The sequence below is a fragment of the Triticum aestivum genome, chromosome 2B, assembly GCF_018294505.1.
Source record: "Triticum aestivum cultivar Chinese Spring chromosome 2B, IWGSC CS RefSeq v2.1, whole genome shotgun sequence".
Lineage (NCBI taxonomy): Eukaryota > Viridiplantae > Streptophyta > Magnoliopsida > Poales > Poaceae > Triticum > Triticum aestivum.
The window spans coordinates 375,477,492-375,501,021 of NC_057798.1; the positions used below are offsets into that span (position 1 = coordinate 375,477,492).

Genomic DNA, 23,530 nt, shown 5'->3' on the forward strand with positions numbered 1-23,530 from the left:
GACGCGATGCCATAACCCGGAGCTCCCTTTGGATCCACCCGTCGGCGCCGAGAACTAGCCCTTGTCACCAGACTTGTCCATCGCTTGGTCGAGGAGAGGAGAGGAAAGGAGAGGCGAGGATGGAGTTGGTCGATGCAGCCTGCCTGCTTAAATAGCCTGGTCAGGTGGCCAATGTCGCTTCAATGTAGCGCAACGGTCAGAGTAGGCTTCTCGGTAGCCTTGTGAACATTAAAGGGGCGCTACCCTCCCATCCAGTCACGTTCGTCTAACTACCATTCACGCCGTTTAGTCACATTCACTCTAAAGCGAGAGTGCGGCATGAATGCGCAAAAACGATCAGCGCGGGACGAGCAACGAGGACTATGGTTGGGGCCGGGCAATCAAACGCCTACGTAACGCAGGTCCAAACGCCAGTTTCACGTCCGGTTTGTGGGAATTCGAATGTACGGACAGGTCCGCACTGTCCACACGTTTAGCGGCGTTTCTATGCGTCGGAGATGCCCTAACCATCGCGTGGCCTCCTCAGGTCAGGGAAGCCGTGTAAGCTTCAGGCCTCCAACCAAACACACTTCCTGCAGGTCTCCACTCAAAATTTGGTCAGGGTGGCTGGCAACCAAACAGCCCTTCTTCAAACATAGTTTCAGAAGTTTGTACCGAAGGTGCAGGCGTGACAAGCGCCTCCACGCGGCGGCAATCATGGCCGCGGCCCTCCGCCCCCTGCTCCGCCGGCACGCAGTTCTGCCGCCATCTTCGATGCTGCGCTCTCTATTCCCCGCGCCGTACTCCAAGGTAAGATGGTTTCGCTGCTTGATTTCCCTTGGGCCCTCTCCTCGACTGGGCGCGCTAACTTCGCTCCCCTCTCCAGGCCGCCGCCGCCGCCAGACCCCCAGCCGTGTGCCACGCGCCCCTGCCGCCTCCCCTTCTGAGGGAGGTTACTCCAAGGAGGGCTCCTCCAATTCCAAAGGTAATGATTTGCATAGTCAGTTACTCCCTCCGTTTCAAAATAGATGATATAAAGTTAGTACAAAGTTAAATCATCTTATTTTGGTAGCGAGGGAGTAGAAAAGAAAAGGGTTCCGACCTCCCAAGTCCACCGAAATTGCTGGTCACTTTCCCGAACTCGGAGAGGTTAGAAGGAATTGGGGGTGGAAATGAAATCATTTGCTTTTGCTTTTATCCCCCAACATTTAGGGGTTGGGAGATATGTCGATCTAGGCCCTGGCTCTGTCCCTCCTTTGCTTGTTCGAGAATCGAGACTTGATTTCATTTCTTTTATCTGCAACCTGATGCCCACGCTGGACTGGACTCTCGAAAACCCTTGAATTTCTTGCCTTCCATGATTCAATGCATAGCTCAGGCAGCAACTTCAGTTGGCAACTATGTACTACCTTCAGTGTAGCTATGGGGCCGTACGAATTCTCTGTGATTTTGCTTCAACTGGAGGCAGCATGATTCAGCGAGAGCACTCTCCAAACATGTCGCGTCAATAATTTACAGCAGAGCCAGAGCGCCATGTGATCGACAGTGCAATTGACACTGCCCGCGTCATGTTCCCGGGATATTTGTCCTTTGTATTTAGCCTTCCTTCGAAAGGCCAAACAGAGAAATACCTACACCTGGGGAATTACTTTAATGCAAATGTAGCTGTCTGATTTCCTATAAATGCAGAAATATGAAGTTGATATTGATTAAGTGTGTTATTTTTGTTAACATGATTTGAATGGTTTACATTTGACATTGATGTATCATCTACTTTTTTTTACTGAAGTCGATTAAAATGCAGGGTGAACCACGCCGCTGCACTGCTGTTCAAAGTACCATGAGTGACAGTACAAAGTCGTTGCTGGATAAACTGAAGGATCTCAAGGACAGTAAGAAGCCACTGGAAGACATGGAAAAGAATATTAAGGAGCGTAGGGAAATTATAAAGAAAGCGCTGCATGACTCTAGGGTTGCTAATGCTATGTTTAGGGTAAGACTGGATGGCCTTAGGAAACTTCTTGCCAAAATACGTGATGGCCGAGAGGATTCTGCCAGAATCAATGCAATATACCGCAGATTGGAGGATGACTATGACAAAGATTGGGCCATTCATGAGTCTAAGGGTCGCTTGATTGACGAACAGATGAAAATGTTAAGGAAGGAGGGAGATGACTATATCAATGCTTTGAGGTAAAGGGATTATAACAATCTGTTCTCATTGGCGTAAGAAGCAATTTATTATTGTTAGTTTTGATAACTCGTGTTGATCCAAACATGTATATCTCTTGTGTCTATTTTGGAAGGGAGTATCATGAATTGCAAATATCCATCCTGAAGCATGCGGAGGAGGTGGAGGAGGCGGAGAAGGTGGAGGAGGTAGAGAGCATGGAGAAGGTGGAGGAGGTAGAGAACATGCAGAAGGTGAAGAAGGTTGCAAAGGTGTGTGCCGCTGCTGGCCTCATGGGAGGGCTTCTGGTGATACTGGGAAAGATGTAGATTGGTTTTGTGTAGAACTGAGATGACAGATATGACTAAGCTGAGCTGGTATTTGGAGTAGCAGAGTAACATTTTACCATTTCTTGGTTTCTCTCTGTGTGCCGTTGTAATGGTGCATTCGTGGGAAGGCTTGCACGGATACTAGCAAAGATCTGGATTAGAGGAACATGGAGTGCTTCTTTTTGTTTTGGAGTGGCCAGATGACTATGTTGAGCTGGTATTTGGTGTAGTGTGGTAGTTATTGACTGTTTCCTTGGTTAGTAGTCTGTGTGCCATTTGTGGTGCTTTGTTAGAACCTGCAAGAGAAGCCAAGAGAAAGCCAAGTGATAGGATTGTCATATTGCAGTTGTCTCTATGTAACCTGAAGGCTTGGCTGACAAAAAGATGTGTTGGGGGTTTGTCTTGTGCTTACCGTTTGGTATCCTCATCTACGAATGAGGTTTGCTTTTGTGATGAATCTGAGCACCTGCAATACTTGGAGAAGAATTTTGCAGACTTGACTAGTTGATATTATGAAGCATGGACAGCTGTGATGGGAGGGTAACGTTTTTCACTGAATCTTACTTGTGGCGTGAGCATTTCTTCTTTTGAAAAGGGCTTCCCTCTAATTCAAATTCAGTGAATAAGTTGGCCCAGATTCATCCCCTTCTAAAAGAAATTTGCCTTATCTTCCACTAAATAAAATAATAAAATTTAAATAGTGTCTTTACTTGTTTAGCTTTCTAGAATTGATAAGCACTGCTGTCAAATCAAATGTGCAGGTTGCTGCATGAACCTCTATATGAAACTACAGAAGTGACGTACGGATCAGTACACTTGACAGGAGTAAACTACAGAAGAACTTCGTATTTCAAAAGACAGGTGAGGGCACTCCTCTAAAGTTGGCTAATCTACTTGCAAAAGCAGATTCCATAATAAACAATGTAAGTACAGCACGGCGGCACTTGGCAACCAATGAGACATTGCCATCTGAACTTGCAGGCATCAAGTTGATGCCACACACCTACAGAAACACTAGAGTTTGAGGCACAAACTAACAGCACATGAGCATCCAACTCTAAAGCTACAGAATGATGGTGGCTAGCTAGATTGATGAAAGATCCTCGTATACAGACTTGATCCCAGGCCTTTCGGAGACCGGTCGGATGCATCTCAACGCAATGCCCAGCACCTCCTTCATGCCCTTCACCCCCTGCGGGTTCTCCGAGTCCGAAGCCATGGCCGGGTCAAAGCACTCCGATTCTTGGCCTTCCGCCACCCGCAGCCGCACCCAGTCGGTCAGGTCGAAGCCGCCTTCAGACCCCGTGATGACGTCGCCCGCGCATCGGCCAGTCAGGAGCTCCAGCAGCGCAACACCAAATGCGTAGACATCAGACTTGAACGAGGGGGATGGCTTCTTGGATGCCGCCAGCTCCGGGGCACGGTAGCCCAGCGCCCCCAGGTCGACAATCTGCTCGACGACGCCGGCCTGGGTCATCAGGCGGTGCAGGCAGTAGTCCGCGACACGGGCATTGAGGTCAAGGCCGTCCAGCAAGATGTTGGTGGCCTTGAGGTTCCCATGAGGCATTGCACGGTCGAAATGGAGGTAATTTAGGCCACGTGCCACATCAACTGCGATCTTGAGCCGCTGCGCCCAGGTCAGTGGAGGGCCTCTCCTCCCCGGCCGATCTGCTCAGTAACATAGACACAAGAAGGTTGAATTAATGGCTCAATAAGTTTATAGAATGAGGAGGTTCTTTATCAGATTATTAATGCATCTGCAGAAATTGGAAACCAACGAACTGAGAGCATTATAGTATTACCATACAAAAAGCTAGCCAGACTTCCGGGCGAAACATAGTCTGACAGGATGAGTTTCTCATGTGGTGTTGGACCCCAGTAGTATCCACGCAAGCCAACTACATTGGGATGCCGGATGTTTGCAAATTTCTTGGCCTCCTTGGTGAACTCTTTCTTGGGCCTCGCAACACCTTCTCTCAGCCACTTCACTGTCAAGAATACACCATTCTCCAACGTTGCCCTGTACGAAGTTCCGTGGCTGCTCCTCCCAAGCACTTCAGCTGGCGCCCTTGACAGCTCCTCCGGTGTGAGCGTGATGGTCTCATCCAGGAAGTGCAGCTCCCCTGCTAACCTGTCAGGTGACCTGACGTCCAGCCGTGCTAGGCCTTCCTGTCCATACGCCTCTCCAGAATCCGGTGACCAAGAGAAGCGGCTCCCCTTGGATGGTGAAAATGCCCCCACACCTGACAACTTCTCTTCTTGGCTCGGTGCTTCAGATGTGGAGCCCTTTCGAGGAGCACCAAGATCATCCGCCGACACCTCCGAACTACCTTTGTTGTCCTTTCTTTTCATGCTCTCAATGTCTTTAGTAGCCCTGTGGAGGTTCTTGTCAGAGACCTTCTCTGAGCTAGGGAACTGCCGTGAGATCCGCTTGTAGTGGCATACAATAGTAATAAGGATAAGGATGACAAGAAGAACAATGCTAGCTGCTACAAGTCCTATTTTAGCACCTGTGCTGAGTGATTTGCCACCTGCTGAACCAGAGTGGGAATTGCCGGATCCAGATGAGCTAGCTGGATACTCTAATCTCGAGTTCCCAGGATGGAAAGAAGATTCCGGGAACTTTCTCAAGTTCACAGGCACGACACCAGATAGGTCATTATAAGAGGCATTGAGGGACTGAAGAGTATCCGGAAGTGCGTCTGGCAGTGGCCCCGTGAACTGGTTCGTTGATATGTCAAGCGCAGTAAGTGCTACAAGCTTAGTGACAGTGGCTGGTAAAGCTCCAGAGAAGTTGTTTGAGGATATGTCAAGGACACGGAGGCCAGACAAGGAGACTACATCATCAGGGAGGCTGCCACTAAAATGGTTCCCAGAAATATCAAGCACTTCAAGACTCAAATTTTTGGACAAGGATCCTGGGAACGACACGCCACCAGTAAGCATGTTATCCTGGATGTAGAGCTCATGCAGCATGGAGGAAGAGAGTAGATTAGCAGGAATAGGACCACTAAACTGATTGGAGCTGAGGTCAAGGACAGTAAGTTTGGGATACAAAACAACAGCTTCAGGTATGGTATCAGCTAGAGAATTATGAGAAAGGTTCAGGTAGTTTAGGCGAAGGAATTGTGAGCTCACATCAGGCATACTCCCAGTTAGATTGTTCTGGCTGAGGTCAACATATTCCAAGTCATTGCTCCATTTGGTAAAAACTGATAAATTTCCTCGAAACTGGTTATTTGATAGATCTAACACAGTGCAGCTTCCAGCAAGCAATGGTAGATCCCCAAAAAGAGCATTTGAGGACAAATTAAGGATCTGCAAGGTTGTTGATGTGATCATATTGATATGACCTGCACAGCACAGAGAACTACAGTTAGTAGGAAAAAACTAACACTTAGAAACTGATGGGCAGATACTGAAAGATTATCATCATAGACAATGCCATGCTACAAAAGTAAAACTGCAGATAATTATGCATGCATTTACACATGGATTTTCCACATTTTTCTAATGCTGAGAAAAGGAAAGATAATTTTACATCGGACGCATCTGTGAAGCGTCAGATGCCAGTGCCATAATTATGAAATGGAACTGTACGACACAACCATAGCTTAGCTCTGTACTGCATAGGGCTAGCCAACAACACACGGCCTAGCGCTGTCCTGCATACTGTAGGCCACTCTACCTTACAGTGGTAAATGATCTACCAAGAAAGGTGAATGAAGCATGGCATCTGATAGGAAATTAACCCAGCAGAAGATTACTAATGAAACAATACACATGAACATGCTACTCTCATGCAATATGTACTGACAACAGAAATGCCTATTGCAGTTTATTTAAACAAAACAGTTTGGTTTGGTTTGTTTGGTCATCCTCCTTCACTTCTCCTTCAGGATATATATCCTAACTAATCTGCTTCTCATCATGTCAAAAAATATGCACATAATTATCAGCAATCTAATAGGTTTGGTGCGATGCATGAAATGCATAGCATACTTAATTTCACTCAACATAACTTCTCCATATCATCTGTAGTGTTATGCCATATGATCAACTCCCAACTATGCTAATGGGATATATATCTCTGTAACAACTTGACTCTGCACGCCCAAACTTTATCATGCGAGCAATCCCCAATCAAGTAGTTGCAAAGGAGAAAATCAAATTTAGTTTGTAGGCAATGCCACAGTAGGCAGCAATATGCACATCCATTTGCGCACAGAAATGTGATTCTGAACAGATAATTTGAAATATAGAATTGACAAACTGGTACCATACTAAGTCAACCACTGACCAGTGAGAGATCAACTTGTTTCCAGTAATCACCAGCTAAGATCATATTTGTCATAACAAAATCAGCTGACATAAATAAAGAAAGAAACCAGGTGCGAGATAAAAACCCAAAGAGCTGTAAATAGATGGATCAAACTTCCAATATAATCAGAATGAGCATTGCATGCCATGCATAAAATGAAATAGCGAGAGGACCAAAAACATAAATGCTGAATTAGAGCTTATACCTGTCAGGTTATTTGCACTAAGGTCCAGTTGGTTCAACACCAGAGAATCTCCCTTTAGAAGTCCACTAGGTACAAACCCAGTGAATCCATTGTTTGCAAGGCGCAAAACTTCAAGATCATATACATAATTGAATCCTGGGAGGTCTCCAGACAGCTCATTACTACTCAGATCAAGCACCTTCAACCTCCCAAAAGTTGAGAGCTCAACTCCATCTATCAGTGACCCGGTCAACTTGTTGTTGCTAAGGTTCAGATATACAACTGTCTCTGAAATATCTGCGAGAAACTTGAGTTCTTTGGGGGTGGTGCTGGTGAGCAAGTTTCCACTGAAGTCAACATGAGTAACAGTTGACTCAATCAAGAATTTCCAATCGACACCACCATCCAATTGATTCCAGCACAGATCCACAGACTGGAGGTTCACAAGGAGGCCAAGCCCAGCAGGAATGCCCTTTGTGAAGGCATTATATGAGAGGTTCAGAGCAACCATGCTCCGAAGACCTTTCAGAGCTGCCGGCAATGGGCCAGAGAGAGCATTGCCGCTCACATCCAGCGACTGAAGCGACGCGAGCCCGTCAATGGAGTCAGGCAATGGACCTGAGAAGTTGTTCCCGGCAAGCGACATGTTCTGCAGGCTCCGGAGACTGCCAATATCATCAGGGATTGGACCCGAGAACCGGTTGTTGGAGATGTCCAGGAACTTCAAGCTCTTGAGACTAGCCACATTGCTAGGGAGGCTCCCGGAGAGATTGTTATTGGCCATGGAGAGCTTGACAAGCATGGTCAGGTTGGCAAACACGGAGAGATCAGCAACACCCGAGATCCGATGGCCGTCAAGCACAACTCCAGCCACGCTGGCGCCATTGCAGACGACGCCGTTCCAGGAGGCCGGGCAGCCATTGAAGTCAATTGACTCGTCATTCCAGGAGTCTGTGACGAAACCGGTAGGGTCATGAGTGATTCCCTTCTTGAAGGCCAGGAGCGCGAGGATGTCTTGCGACGGCAGTTGGCCCAAGGCAGGGGCGGCCACCAGCAAGAGCAAAAACAAAAATCTGCCGACGAACCCCATCGGATTGATGCTCCTCCACGGGAAAGATTGGAAGCTAGCAGGCCTCAAGAACGCAGCACCTGATGCATTTCCCGGGGCGAAAGATGGACTGAGCTTGGGACTGTACCTACTGTCACACAGGACTCCACAGGTACTAGTAGACACAGCTAGCACTTGTCCCTTTCAGCTTGATCTGCACTAGACAGCAGCCCACACTCACATAGAAGAAACAACAGATTAACTCCTTGGAACCTGAAATGGACACAGAAATGGCAACTTAACTACATGTCCTGCTTTCACGGTGCACTAATTCAAGAGCCAAATCTTTGAGCATCCAAGTAATAATAGGAAAACAAAGAATCTAGGTGTAACACTTAACTGCCAAAGAAAGAACACAAGGACAGTTAATAAAAACCCACAGCTTTTAACCTCCAATAATGCAGGTAGAAGAGGACTAAAAAGTGCGGAGCCCCGCCCACTAAACGCAAAACGCATCCACCCACCAGAGCTTCAGCCATGAACACAACACAGCTCAAAAGCAGCAGAAAGTCATTACCCCTCCCTCCAAGAAAGTGAGAAACCAATCCTCGAAATGCAGGGCAGCGGCGGAGAAAACAACTGGGAGCAGCTGCGTATGCATCTCCTTACCGCGCAAATGACAAGAACTCGGAAGCAAAGCGCCGGCACCGGCACGCAGGGCGCCTCCGGGGATGATTGGGCTGAGCTGGGTTGCAGGGGAGGCAAGGCAAGGCAACGCAATGCCGTGGGGCTGAGCGGGAGCCCTGGGTGAGAGGGCAAATGCGGAACCCTAACCCTAGCAGCCGGGGGTGGGGGAGCGGCTGCCGAGAAGAGGGAGGAGGAGAGTGGGGCGGAGGAGGGGGAGAGTGGAGTGGCAAGGGGGCAGTGGGGAATGGGGGTGTCTTTTCTCTGTGTTTGGCAGCGCAACCAAGAGATTTTTGTTTTTCTGCTTGCGGCACTTTATTGTGTCTTTTGCGTTATGGTCCTTACAAGAGGTTTACTTCGTGGGCGTTGGGGTCTTGGGGTGTTTATGTGTCATATTTTGGCCTCCTCATATGAGCATCTCCAACAGGCCTATAATAGGGCAGCTGCCCAACAAACCGCCCCTTCCCGTGCGCGTTTTCTTCCCTCACCCGCGAGGCGTTGCCGCCAAATCCGCTGGCTCAAGCCACCGCACCGCCCCATCGCGACTCGCTGTCGCAGATCTAGCACCTCCCCCTCCCCCCCCCCCCCCACACACACACCCCTCTCGCCGTCACAAAATTCGATTGCCCACGCCCCGCCTGCAAGGAATCTGCCGCCGTCGACCATCCATGCGGCAGATCCACCCCCTCTCCTACCTCTCTTCGGTCGTTGGCACAGTCGTATCCGCCTCCAAGAAATCTGCAGCCCGCATCGGCCCTCCAAGCGGCAGTTCCACTGTCGTCTCTCTCTTCGGTCGTCCTCAACTTCTGCCCCGAGGTTCCGCAATGCTGCCCCGCCACCGACCGAGAGCTCCATTGGCTCCACGACGTTCGCAGCGGGACTCTCGTCGTTTCCCAGATGAGATCTCGGCACGAGGGCGTACCGGATTGGTGGCACGTACAACGAGCCAGAACATCACCGCCCTCCACCTCGAACAAAACTTGTTGGCGGCTCGGCCACCAAATCGGGACTTAGGTGGTGTTTGGTTCTATAAGTCCTAGAACTTTTCCTAGTCCCTAGGACTTCTTGAAAAAGACTCTCAAGGAGGTGTTTCTAAGCGACTATTAGCAAAAAGTCTTAAAAAGGCCCGACCCTGTTTGGTTGGCCCCTTGACGGTGATTGAACTCAGTTCGGACGAGGTGAAGAACGAGGATGATGGATCAGGTTCCGACATTGACTATGACAACCTGTGAGTAGTTTGTAGTCGAAGTATCTTTTTATCTACATTGTATTTTAAATTTGCATGTTCAAAACTCTTCGTGTTGTTGATCAAATTTGCAAATGGTTTTGATGTTTTGGTGCCCAGTGTAGGGCATTTGTTGGAGCAGTTTGGTGCCCTATTATAGGGCTGCTGTTGGAGAAAAAAAATCAGGTGATGCGAATCACCTTTTTATGCCCAATAGTAAATGTTTGGTGTCGTATTGTAGGGTTGCTGTTGATGCTCTAAGTGAAATTTGTGAATGGCTTTGATTGGAGAGAGAGGTTATTACCTATTAGTAGGACTTTTATACATACATAGCCGATGGTTGTGTCCTGAGTGGCTTTGACACATGTGAGCTTAAAAAGGATGGGTAGCAAGATCCATGTGAAATCTAGCAAAAAGTCAAATTTCCTCGTTATTTCCTGGATGGCCGCACCCATTTTCCTATACATAGCTCACGCATGCGGCAATGCTGAGATTTGTAGGTGCTTCCTTGGTGTATTATCATTATTTTTTATCATAGTAGTAGTAGTATTATGTTTGTACAGAAGGTGAAGGTGCTTTGACGCGTAGAAGAGGCACCCTGGACGCGACTCGCAGGAGTAGGTAAGATGCGGGTGGGGGTTCAAAACGTGAAACGGCAGCGAAAAGGTGTCCTCAACGCCTTTTCTTTCCCGCGGTGTCGCCGGAGCCGCACCCGCCAAAAACAGCGGCCTCGGGTCCTCTCTTTCTCTCTCTCTCCCTCGCGGACCCCAAACCTGCGGCTCAAGTGCAGCTCACTGCCCCGCCTCCACGCACGCACACCGTCAAAAGGCTCGTTCCACCGTGGGCCCCGCTCCGCAGATCCCGGTCTCCGCGGTAGCTCCGCTTCGGTTTGATTTAATTAATGGCCTAGGGGTCCGGCCCCAGAACAGCAGACGGGGGTGTTTTCCCTCCGTGCTCGTGTCCCTCGTTTTTCCCTTTCGCGCGTCGGGCCTTTGATGAACGAAAAGTAGCAGAAAAATGAAACAAATCTTCTCGCCATCCTTTCAAAAGAAAAACTTCTTGCATACCATATCTTGCCATGGCATCTTCAACGGCGATCCGCATATTTCCTCGCATTCGTTCATTGATATGTATGCGAGAGGCGGCAATCCAACGCTACCCGCATACATCTCAACTACCATCCGAACTAACCGGACGAAGTTCGGATATAATTTACATAAACGGACGACATCCGTACAAATACGGCGGATTTTCATTACATTCCGAACATTTAGAAAGAAAAAAAAGAAAACTACAGCGGCTGCCGGTGTCCAAGCCCTTGTTGTTCCCTTTCTCGGCCCGTCGTCTTCATGAGCACCGGCGATAAGACCTGTGAAGTGAAGGTGCGGCCTTCGGCGAGGAAAAATAGAACACGGGTGACGTACCGCCCCACATGGGACACAAGGCCCTGCCGCCTCCCGTGCCCTATCATACTCGGAGGAGTCTGCGACCTGTCTGTCGTCGATGGACGTGAGGTCCACGATGGAAATGGTGCCGCCCGCGCTGTCGTCGTCCCACCGGGCCGACACACAGTTCGTCGGTGGCACATAGGAGGCGCAGCTGGCGTTGTTCTCCTCCACGATTGCCTGGAGTTGCGTCTCCGCGACAGTCGCTTCCTCGCGAGCGGCTGGTTGAGCATGGACGCCCTCATAGATCGCATGCTGCCTCTGTGATGAAGTTGGGGTACACCGCGGCCATGGCCGCCACGGCATCCTCGCTCGCGCGCTCACCGTCGATTGGGCCCTCCCGTCAGCCGGTGCTGCCCCTGAAGGAACAAGTTGTATCGTTGTTCCTCCCGCGCGTGCTGAAATGACGACATAGGCGTCGGCGTAGGTTGACATGGTGGCGTTGTAGTGCGCCTGTGCCTGCTCCATGGTGAAGCCGGCGTGCATAGGCGAGGTGCTGGTGTGGTGTCGTCGGAGCCCGTCTCCATTGTGGGGTCATCCTCGTCGTCCGAGACCTCGGGCAAGCTGGCCTCCATCCGCCTGGCACTGCGGCTCTGCCAGGCGGCCGCAAGGGCAGCCCCCTCGTGCTTCATCTCCGTGGAAAGGGTCTCCCACAGAGCTTCGCCACCTGCAGTCATGGCGGATGCGATGCAAGGAAGGAGGATAGGGAGAGGCTTGTGTTGTGGCGTGGAGTTAGCTGAGTGCGGTCGCCTTTAAATAGCGGAATTCGGTGAGGCCATAGTCGGGGTGTGTCAATGCATGACGCCGTAGTGGGTTTCTCGAGCGGCGAGCCTGTTTAATGACGACATATGGACGGGCTGGGCATTGAACGGGCGTGGTACATATCCATCATGTCCAGTAACGTGGCTCCGACATTGAACAGGTGCGGGCATCGGGGACGCGTCGGGGGTGGCACCCTCAGCTGGCGCGTCACTTCGATGGTGGAGGCAGTGAGAGGTTGCGTCCGCTCTGGACCGGCTTCAATGCGCCATGAATGCGGGTAGCTGGCGTCGAGCGGGAACGCGGGCGAGGAAGGAGGGGGGTTGGGTGGGCCAAGATGGTCAGAAGCGAACGCGGGTACTGCCCGGACGCCCGCAAAGGTCCCCACTTTTGTCTTCGGTTTGCGAGAGAAAGTGCGTCCGTACCACGTTGGATGACACAACACGTCCGGACCACATGGTCCGGAGTGTTGCGACTTGCGAGCGGTTTGAAGGTCGGCGTTGGAGATGCCCTTATACCCTGCTATCTAGTGTATTTTTGAAGCACGGTACTGACGCAAATGCTCATACGTGCGCACATACACTCATCCCTATGAAAGCACGCACGCACACCCTACCCTACGAGCACCTTCGAGAGACTGAGTCGGCACATCATCTTGAGATTGATGAAGTCGTAGCAAACGCCTTCGTAGTCCACGAGAACGTCTCCTCCCACTTAATGCACATCGCCATAAGGTCTGAAATAAATTCAGAAAGATGCGAGCACCGGCCTCAAGTTTAGGACTTGAACCCTGATGGGTTGGGGATATCACTGTCCTTCTAATCATCCAACCACAGGTTGGTCCGCACTACCTAGTGTATTTTCCATGTATGCTTGCTGGTTTTCTATCTAGTTTATTGCATAGCATACCCACTTTATTCGCATTACCCTAAATTGAAAGTTAAGCTTAAAATGCGTAGTCTTCTATTCACCCCTCTCCAGTCGACCTCTCGATCCTTTCAAACGGCGATGACCCCACCACCATTGGTCCCTTCCACGGCGACAACGGCTCGTCCGACACCACCTAGGGCATCTTCCTCCTTCCGTTGCCGAGGATGAGCCGACGTCACCCATCGCCACAACCACTGGCGTCCACAACATGCTTAGTGAAATGATGGGAAGGTTAAAAAAACTTCTTTTTCTAGATTTTCTATTGATTTTTATGCATTTTGTATGCAATTGCGATGTGATGTGTATTTTCTTCAATTTTGACGTATGTAGTGTGGATGAAACTTTTTTACAATCCACTTGTGTCGCATCTCAAGAACATCCATCTCAAAAAATTCCAAATCAAGAATATGCATCGTAAGAAGAACACATTCTTGACATGGAAAATGACTTTGTTGATGCAACTCAAAAGGGGAGAGGTACAAACTACACTACCAAAGAATTTGGAATGTTGTTGACCATGTGTGTTATGATGTTGCAAAGTTATAATTACCATTACATAGTTTATTTGAATATGTATGAAATTGTGGAGTAAAGAAGAAGAATGCCAAAATTTAGGGCACCAGCTTTAGGGCCGTTGGAAAACCAAAAACTTTTCTAGTGCCCCCAAACATTCTCTCTTCTCACTAAAACTAATTTTAAGACACCAAATTATAGGGCTCCTCTCTTATATGTCAAGGGGCCCATTCCATGACATGTGGACCCATAGGAACCTGTCTAGGAAGTGGGGCTAGTTAACCGTGCTTGCCCAATGCAGTTGTCAGTCCGCCCACCTATCATTCCCTAGCTAAGATCTCTTACAATGCATTGGTACTTTGGTGAGGTGTTAAGTGCATTAAAGGTTTAACAAGTTTTTCGATAAAGGGCACTTTATTACTTAAAAAAATTAAATATTACACCCGGACTCTGCATAACTGGCCCACAACCAAATAAGTCCAAAATCCAAAAAGTAGAAAAAAGGCCGAATACACGTAATCATGTAGAGATTGCAAAACGCCTAAGACTTCTGAGAAGGGTTTGCCATACACTAACTTCTGTAAGTAGCTTAAACAACCACTTGCCTAGTAGGGCTGCGCTTTTAACCGCAAGGTCGTGAATAGCCAACCCTCATTGGTCCTTAGGACGGCAAACAACATTCCATTTAGCCAATCGATACTTCTTAACAAAAAGGGCTTAACAACTAGTCTCCCCAATACATAGGGGCTTAGTTTTTGTAGTTGAGCTTCCTTCATTTATTGTTTAGCAACTAAACTCATCTATGCATTGGTTGGTGGGAATTTTGCGTGAGTTTGTGTGCTTGACACATTTGCTTTCCGCGTCAGCAAAGTACTCTCTCTCTTGATTGTTTTGACACATCGGTTTTTTGCCTATGTGACACTCTTAGTATGTCGACACCATGAAGCACTAAAAAAGGCCTAAATTTTTGAAGCTAGCAATCACTAACATACACCATTAAAAATAGCAACCATCAAAATAACAGGTTCCCCATGATTTGGTCAAACGGGGTAAAAGATCAGCAAGGCTTGACCTCATCAAGATCGGGTTATTACTAGCACCTACACCCGTACCACATCAACTATGATGTCCACATAACCCATGGGCTCAAAGACAGAGTTTGGTGTAACTGCATGTACTACTCTCTCCTTCCGGGTTTGTTAGTCCACTGTCAAATTGGATTTAAATTTAACAGCAACAAATAAATTATATCCACAAAAGTAGTACTTTTGAAAAATTCTTTCGAGTACAAATCCAACAATATATTTTTGTGACATACAACTTATATTATACTAGTAAAATTTATGTTTAAAGTTTGACATAAAATACGAGTGGACCAATAAACAAGACAAAGGAAGTACTATTTAGCCTTTGGACCATATAATACATCTATTACTTTTCTTTATTTTTGCCTGCAGATTTATCATTATAAATTTGTGGTTAAGTTTTCAACTTTTTTTTCCTTTTAGTCAAGTAGTCTATTCAGGCTATACGTCTTACATTTGTTTACAGGGAGTAGTATCCAAGTAAGCATGGTAAACAAATTGTAGAAAACATGGTACTAACTTGATGACACATATCAATGATATCGTCTAAACGTTCAATCTATGCTAACAGAGTCTTTTCAGTTTTGCCATGTCGGTTTTTACATGACTTATACTCCCTCTGTTCCCAAATAATTGTCTTTCTAGCCATCTCAAATGGACTACAACATACGGATATATGTAGACATGTTTTAAAGTATAGATTCACTCATTTTGCTCCGTATGTAGTCGCTTGTTGAAATCTTTAGAAAGACAATTATTTAGGAACGGAGGGAGTACTTTAATCTTTATAATATGAACGAGACATGTATTACCATGGAGAAAACACAAACATAAATGCATTTCTTTTACTAGCTGGTTTTACTACTCCATTCAATCCAAAACAAGTGAACTAAAACCATGACAATTATTTTGGATCAAATTGAAGAAAGTACATTTTGTCCATCCTTCCAAAAGGAAACTACATTTTTGTCGTGTTTTGCTACAATTTTTTTACTGACCGGAGAGCGAATAACCTCTTTTTGTTGACGCCCTGGATAACGAATAACATTTTAACCTTATGATGATTGTTCTTTTGAGGAAAAGGATGCATACTCGCTTTTGCTGCACACTTTTCTTCCCATGCCATTTGCATATTTTAAGCAAACAGGGAGCCATCTTTGTGTCATTAAGTAAAGTTGGCCCACTTTGAAGCACCTGTAATTTGCCATAGTTTACTCACACATACTCCCTCCGTTCCAAGTTACTCGTCGCTGAAATGGATGTATGTAGAACTAAAACACATCTAGATACATCCATACGTGTGACAAATAATTCGGAACGGAGGGAGTATTTTGAAGCGCCAGAGGTAGTATTTGACAGTACTACTCTGGAAAAGATTCTGCTACTACTCTTGAGATCACATGAACTGTGATTTAAACAAAGTTTAACCTGTCAAATGTTACGACCTTTTCCTTTGGCAATGGAATAATGGGTTCTTTCCCCTAGCGCAGATCTTAGTTAACCTTTGCAAGTGCAAGCAGCAACAGCTAGGGATGGTGGTTACGCATCAGTAAAGGGTCAAAGGCTCAACAGCATCCAATGGAAAAAGTTCCTCCCTCTCGCTCTGTCCCGCCATGTGCATGTGCGAGCTGAAACATGCACCATGATTGTTCACCGCTGGCAGTGCAGTGCAGTGCAGCGCAGGTCAGGAAAGTGGTTGGGTTGATGCTTTAGAGGAACCAAATGCCCGCCACTTTTTTGGTTAATTCAACGCCAACATCATTCGCTTAATCAACTTGATCAGGATCCTGTGAGTACTTAATTAACAAGTGAGTGCTACTTTTACCCGCGGATGCAGCAACAACGTAGGCGAGACAAGACAAAGCTTGTGCCCAAGCACCAACGCGGCCAATTACAAGATCCTAATCAAGTTTTAAGTCGCTGCCAAAACTTGCGAAAGCAGCCACAGGCCACTACAGGCAGCTAAGGCCAAGCAGTCGAGGGCTGAATGGATTACAAGTGGGGACATCACCTAACACGTACAGTAGCATTCAGTTCTGTGTTGACGGCATTGTTTCCTCGGCTCCCAAAGATCACGTGCCCGCTCGAATCGCAGCAATCTCGTACGAATTTCGAACGCAAGACCTAATCCCTGTAGAGATATACTACTACGTAGTATGAAAAGAAATCGCGAATACCCAAGGGGCTTGAACGAGACAGTGGATTCAGTTAGGATTTACTCCCTCCGTCCCAAATATAAGAACATTTTTAACACTACACTAGTGTCAAAAACATTTTTATATTATGGGACGAAGGGAGTAGTAGTTAATAAAGCTGCAATAATTGTTAACTTTCTTACTTCTTAGCTCAGAGGTTCCACTTATAGAACGCTAACCTACTATCAATTGGCATTTCCATGCCAATCCTCTTGTCTCTTCACAAAATGGGTGGGGTGGAAAACTAGAAGGAAATGACGAACACCTGAAGGAAAACTCCAATAGGTGGCCAAAACAGAGAGCGCGTTAAGGTTTTAGCAGACCAAAAGAAATCCAACCGCATTCATACCTCTGAGATTCGACCATGCAACTATAGTGTAAAATATATTAGTAAAACCCACATTCGTTATTAGAAAACGATGAATATCATGTGTTTCCAGTGTGAAAAAACACACCCGAACTCAACAAGTTCGTAGTCCGTCCACATGCAACACACATGCATATTTTTTTCTACTGTCGAAAGGGAGGATCAACCCCCGACCCATCCAAATATATCGCTGTCAAACATACATGTGTATATTATAAATTCGTCAGTGCATCGCTGACGCAAGTCGAGGAGAGTTCTAACCAAATAGATGACGGTGGAGCAATTGCTTCACAATGGTGCATTCATGATGCGTCTAGTCCTTTTTCTTTCTCTCTTCACAATGTACTTTAGAAAGAAAGAAAGAACGAAGCGAAGAATGTACAAGCCAAGTGGCCACGCCGGCAAGAGCTCCTGCAACCGCAAAGCCCCACCCAGCCCTAGCCTAATCATGTCATGGGCCTCCGACTTGATTGATCTACCCAAGAGAGCATGCGAGATCTCTAAGCATTAGTGCACCAACACTTTTTCTATGGAATCAACACTTGAACAGTTTGCATGCACTTCCTACGAACTTACCTCTCTCTTCCTTTTGGCCTTTTGGGCATTGTTTTTGCTAGTGCATCCTTTATTGTGAGGTGCCACTATGATGCCATATCCTTATTGGCCAATGCATAATCACACAAAAGAAAAGTGTAAATCAACTGTAGCAATTGACTAAAATGGAAGACCAACAAGCCTACACAAAGGGAAAAAAGTCATGGTCAACAAATTTCGCCATGTGTAAGCAACCAAAGTACCAAAGTATGCTACTAACTCAAGAGAAAAAGCTCACCGAGGATAACATGGCAGGTTAAAAAGAAAGACTCATTTCTTCTCCACGTCCTTGATTTTCTGGTTTCTGTGTGGTGTGTGTGAACTGTAAGCCCCTTCACTCATGCTCAACCCTCCCAACACAAGATACACCCTGATCCGAGAGCATGAGACAAAATCAAGCACATAATGATGAAACGTTCCAATATCTCCCGAGATATCATCCCCTTTTCCACTAGAATGCGTCCATGTTGTTTGATTCATATTCTTCTTTTAGTAGATTACATGTTGTAGTATTTCCTTCATAGAAAAGCATCATCGATCATGGAGGTGCCAACTTTCAGCCCCTTCACGTCTTAGCTTTTTTCAAGGATCACCGGATGATGGATTCTCCCACCTGAATATATTGTTCAATGATGCCAAAGTCAAGAGTAGTTATCCTCTTAGTATTTAGCTGATCCAGCATATAAGCGAAACCAGACAAAAAATCTGAACAAGTTGACCCTGTTTACGAGGGAAACCGGGCCAAAAACCCTACAATTAATAAAGTAAAAGAAGATGAGAGGAAATTGATGCCCAGGAGGACGCACATCCTAGTTAGCAGACAAAAGGACCATCATCATGAGAGACTGAAGTAGCTGCGGGGTGTCGTTGAGGGATCGACCAAGACTTTGCAAACAACCTATCACACCGCACCGATGTGCGTATCAAACCCCACGGTGCAACATAGGAGCATCCACAATCAACGAGTGCCAAACCTGAACATGAACCTTGGCTCCACCACAGGAAGTTTAAACGTTTAGCAAGTTGGGGAGGCATCATTGCACCTGTCATGTGCAAAGGTGAACCGAGATAACACTAAGAGCCCAGAGCTCGCCGTAACACAAGAGCAATCATGGGAGGGCCTTAAGCATGCACAACAACAAGACAACACACCACGCAGCCGAAGAGTAACACATGCTGAAGAAGAACACACCACCGTTGACCCCAAGCTAGCCGCAACACCACCACCTAATTTTTTTTGGAAAAGGAGGATAACCCCCAGCCTCTGCATCAGATTGATGCATGCAGCCATAATATTAAAACAAATATGAACACAAGTCTGTAGTGCAAGTCTGGCTCACAAACGGAGCAAAGCAAAATGCAATAAAAAGATGTCACATCCGGCGAAAATAGCCACACGCCAGGATGTCTACACACCTAACCTATTAGTAGCTTGTCATCCAAATCGGTTGAAGATACCCCGTGCGACCGTCTCCCATCGATTGCACCCAGTATCCAAACGCTCCCTGGAGTCCTCATGAGTGAGCAACGACCACGTACGGATCCAAGCAGTAGCTCTGTAGATAACCTGCAAAAAGTTGATAAAGTTTTTTCGGTTAAAGACTATGTCATTCCTAGTGTTCCAGATAGCCCATAATAACGCGCATACTCCTATCCGAATATGACTCACTATGTTTGAATCCACTCCATTTAGCCATATACCAAATAACGTGTTCATGCAACTTAGAGGGTTAACGTTGAAGGCTATATGTATCGTACGCCATAATAATTTTGCCAATGGGCAATCGAGAAAGAGGTGATGAATAGATTCGTCCCGATCACAATAATTACAACGAGAGCTACCAACCCACTTTCGCTTAATCAAATTATCTTTCAAGATCACTCCCTTGTGGACAAACCACATGAAAAATTTAATTCTTAGTGGAACTTTAACCCTCTATATGTGAAGTGATCTCAGAAGTGGCCCAGTATCAATAACATCCATATACAAAGACTTCACGAAAAAAGTACCATTCACTGATAATTTCCAAAAAGTGGTATCCGCCTGGTCAAAGAGTTGAACTGCCATCAATCTACAGACCAGATGTAACCAAGAAGTCCACCGTTCCCCACCAAAGCCCTCCTGAATTGGATATTAAGGGGGAACGAATTCAATACTGTAGCAACATAATCTTCCTTACGTTGTACAATATGATAAAGAGCGGGATATTGGAGAGCTAGGGCCGTCTCCCCTAACCATGTATCCTCCCAGAATTTGGTCGAAAGACCATTACCAACGATGAATTTAATCCTCTGGAAAAAGAAGAGTTTCACCTTCATCAACCCTTTCCAGAAAGGTGAGTCATTAGGTCTAGCATTGACCTGTGCCAGAGTCTTAGACTGAAGATACTTATTACGTAAAATTTGAATCCACGCACCCTCGGTCTCAGTGGATAAACGGAAAAGCCATTTAGAGAGAAGGCATTTATTTTTAACTTCTAAATTTTTGATCCCAAGCCCACCTTGATCTTTGACCTGCAAATGATATCCCATCTAGCTAACATGTATTTCTTCTTATCCTCATCAGATTGCCAGAAAAAGCAGGATCGATAGAAGTCTAATCTTTTGCGTATCCCTACTGGTATCTCAAAGAAAGATAGGAGGAACATCGGCAAACTCATCAACACTGAGTTTATTAGGACGAGGCGACCTTCATAGGACATAAGCTATGATCCTGTTCGTGGCAACCTTGGTAAATTTTTTGAAGCTCACGTTAAGCAGACATATCGGTCTTAACTGTTCAATGCGCACAACGTCCTCTTTCTTTGGCAACAAAGTGATTGTTCCAAAGTTTAAATGGAATAACTGTAGATGACCATTAAATAAATCCCGGAGCTTTGTGGTGCTTCATCTGTGATACCGCCTCAAACACCTCTTTCTCAGTAAACGGCACAGACAAAACCTCGTTTTCGTCTGAATTGAGCTGAGGTATGTTATCGATTGTGTGCTTATAAAGCCATACAAAATTTTCTCCGGGAGCCCCAAAGAGTTTCTTATAGAAATTGGAGACGTGCAATTTTAGGTTCTGTTGTCCCTCTTTCTATGTTTCCCCGTTCGCTATCATGTGAAAGAATTGTGTGTTATCATCCTCCTGGACGATCTTAGACATCTTGGCTTTGAGGGCCCATTTCAGCTCTTCTTCTCGAAGAAGAATTCTTAACTTCTACTCGATCTCATTCTTAACAGTTCGATCTAACATATTAAGAATAGAAGACTCAGCTTTCAAATCTAAATCATTTACGAGGTTAATAAGGCCCCGTTCGGATCTCCACCGGCTTCCTAAAATAGCTGGTTTCCCTGCTTCTAGCTGGCTTCTAGCTTCTGGGTGGAGCAGCGGCTCGTTCGAGTATTTAACCAAGAACTACCACAATTCGCGGAAACGTGACAGAAAACTATCACTTTACGATTTTGTCCCGAAAACTACCACTTTTTTAATAATCCGTGGCAAAAAACTACCAAGTGTGAAAACTGCACGCTTTGCCTGGGTTAAACCCGAATCTGACTACCCGACCCCACACATAAGCGGGCTAAAAATGCAATCGGGTCCCTAGTTTTTCTTAAAAAAAGCAATCCAGTCCGAGGTCAGCCCGAGGTCGCATATCTTCACCGCGCCCTCGCCGCCGACGAGGACGATGCCGCGCTCGTGCATCCTCGCGGCGCCGCTCAGGAGCTGCCGCATGACGCGGCGCGTCTCCTCCTCCGTGAACGGCCGGCGGCGAGCGCGCAGGACGTGGTCGAGGCTCGGGCCGACGTGCTCCAGGACAAGGCTGCACTGCCCGCTGCGGAGGTCCCGCGTGATGCCGTGCAAGCCGACGACCGAGGGGTGGCCGCGGCACGCCGCGAGGTAGCACGCCTCGCGCAGCAGGTCGTGGTGGAGCGCGTGTGCACGGTGGCGCCTCCTCTTGCCGCCGTCGGGTGAGCGGACTAGGAACTTGAGGGCGACGTCCTCTCCAGTGGCGCGGTGGCGCGCCTTGACGACGACGCCGAAGTTGCTTGGGCGCGAGGCGGTGCAGGACCGAGGGGGCCTAGCGGAGGAGCTTGGCGAGGCGGCGGAGGGAGCCGGAGAGCGGCGGCGGAGGCGAGGGCCTGGAGCGGTCGGCCTGCAGGGACTGGATTGCTTTTTTTAAGAAAAACTAGGGACCCGATTGCATTTTTAGCCCGCTTATGTGTGGGGTCGGGCAGTCAGATTCGGGTTTAACCCAGGCAAAGCGAGCAGTTTTCACACTTGGTAGTTTTTTGCCACGGATTAATAAAAAAGTGGTAGTTTTCGGGACAAAATCGTAAAGTGATAGTTTTCTGTCATGTTTCCGCGAATTGTGGTAGTTTTTGGTTAAATACTCGCGTATGCATGGACTGGTAGCCCAGGAAATCAGGCTAAGGCCTGTTCGGCCGTGGTTTGGGCCAGGTCATATTGGCCCAGTTCGGTGGATTAAGCGGGTTCTAGCGACCGAAACGGTACGTGAGGCTCACTTCGGAAGGGTAGTGGAATGTAATTTCAATCAACTCCTGCCTTCCATGTGTCGAGGGCCAGCTTGAAGCGATCGAAACGGTACGCAAGGTTCACTTCGGAAGGGCATTCCCATGTAATTTCGACCAACTCCTGCTTCTCTATTTCGCGAAGCTGGTCTGACGTTGCTCCTCATCTCTGTCAAAATTGCACCGCGTATTCTTTTTCTCCACGGAGCCGGCTCCTCGGAGCAGAGCCGTTCGGCTGGCTTCTCGGAGCGAGTTTAGGAAGCCAACTTCTGGAGAGCTTCCGAACGGAGCCTAAGCCTCTCTTTTTTTGCCTTGTAAATTCCACTCTGATTCTTGGCCCAGCCCCTCAAGAACCGACGCAAGTGTTAATCCTATTTTGCCATCCATCGACACTAGTAGTGCCACCACAATCTTTGGCCCATTGTGTAGCAATGAGATCGATGAATCCTTCCCTTTCGAACCATCCTAGTTCAAAAGAGAAGTGATTAATGTTGCCAACATGAGTTGCTTCCCCAGAGTCGATCAATAACGGTGTATGATCAGAAATTGCTCTATTTAAAGCCTGCACCGTTACTAGAGGGAACTTCTGCTCCCACTCAGACGCTGGTGAGTACTCTGTCCAGTTTCTCATAAACCGGAACCGGCAACGAATTTTCCCATGTAAACTGTCTCCCAGTGAGGTCAATCTCCTTCAAATCGAGACTCTCAATAATCGTATTGAACAATAAATGACCATCTTCCATCGAAGTTGTCATTACTTTTCGCGTCTCTCCTTCTAGTTATATTGAAGTCCCCCCCCCCCCCCCCCCCCCCCCCCACACACACACAAGTATAGGAAGCCTTTCATTCCCACAGACTCTCACCAGATCTGCGAGGAAATCAGACTTAAACTCCGGTTGGGCTGCACCATATACAACTACCAAAGCCCATCTGAATCCATCAAGCTTCGACCTCATCCGAAATTTGACGGCAAAATCTCCATACACCACATTTAACACTTCCAGTGACTCTCGCTGGCCGTCAGTAGGAGGTAGGAGAACTAACCAAGAAAATGGGCAGTGCTAGTCCCTTCCACGCTCTGTGGGTCATGCATTGGGAGTAGGGATAGGTGTTGGGTGACACTTAATATATTGTACTCCCCCGTCTTAAAATAAGTGACTCAATTTTATGCTAACATTATATTTAAG

General features: G+C 47.1%; 2 protein-coding genes across 2 annotated transcripts; one reads left to right on the forward strand and one right to left on the reverse strand.

The window, feature by feature from the left end:
* Positions 1 to 541: 541 nt before the first annotated feature.
* LOC123044998 (uncharacterized) lies at positions 542 to 2,931 on the forward strand. The gene is made up of 4 exons (XM_044467907.1): positions 542 to 789; positions 866 to 964; positions 1,784 to 2,172; positions 2,286 to 2,931. The coding sequence occupies exons 1-4, from the start codon at positions 697 to 699 to the stop codon at positions 2,476 to 2,478; spliced, it is 774 nt and encodes a 257-aa protein (XP_044323842.1). The 5' UTR covers positions 542 to 696; the 3' UTR covers positions 2,479 to 2,931.
* Positions 2,932 to 3,309: 378 nt separating this feature from the next.
* Positions 3,310 to 8,969, reverse strand: LOC123044997 (LRR receptor-like serine/threonine-protein kinase GHR1). The gene is made up of 4 exons (XM_044467906.1): positions 8,701 to 8,969; positions 7,005 to 8,304; positions 4,281 to 5,831; positions 3,310 to 4,146 (listed from the first exon to the last, which is right to left on the reverse strand). Exons 2-4 carry the CDS (start codon positions 8,071 to 8,073, stop codon positions 3,563 to 3,565), a joined length of 3,204 nt encoding a protein of 1,067 aa, XP_044323841.1. The 5' UTR covers positions 8,074 to 8,304; positions 8,701 to 8,969; the 3' UTR covers positions 3,310 to 3,562.
* Positions 8,970 to 23,530: the final 14,561 nt, after the last annotated feature.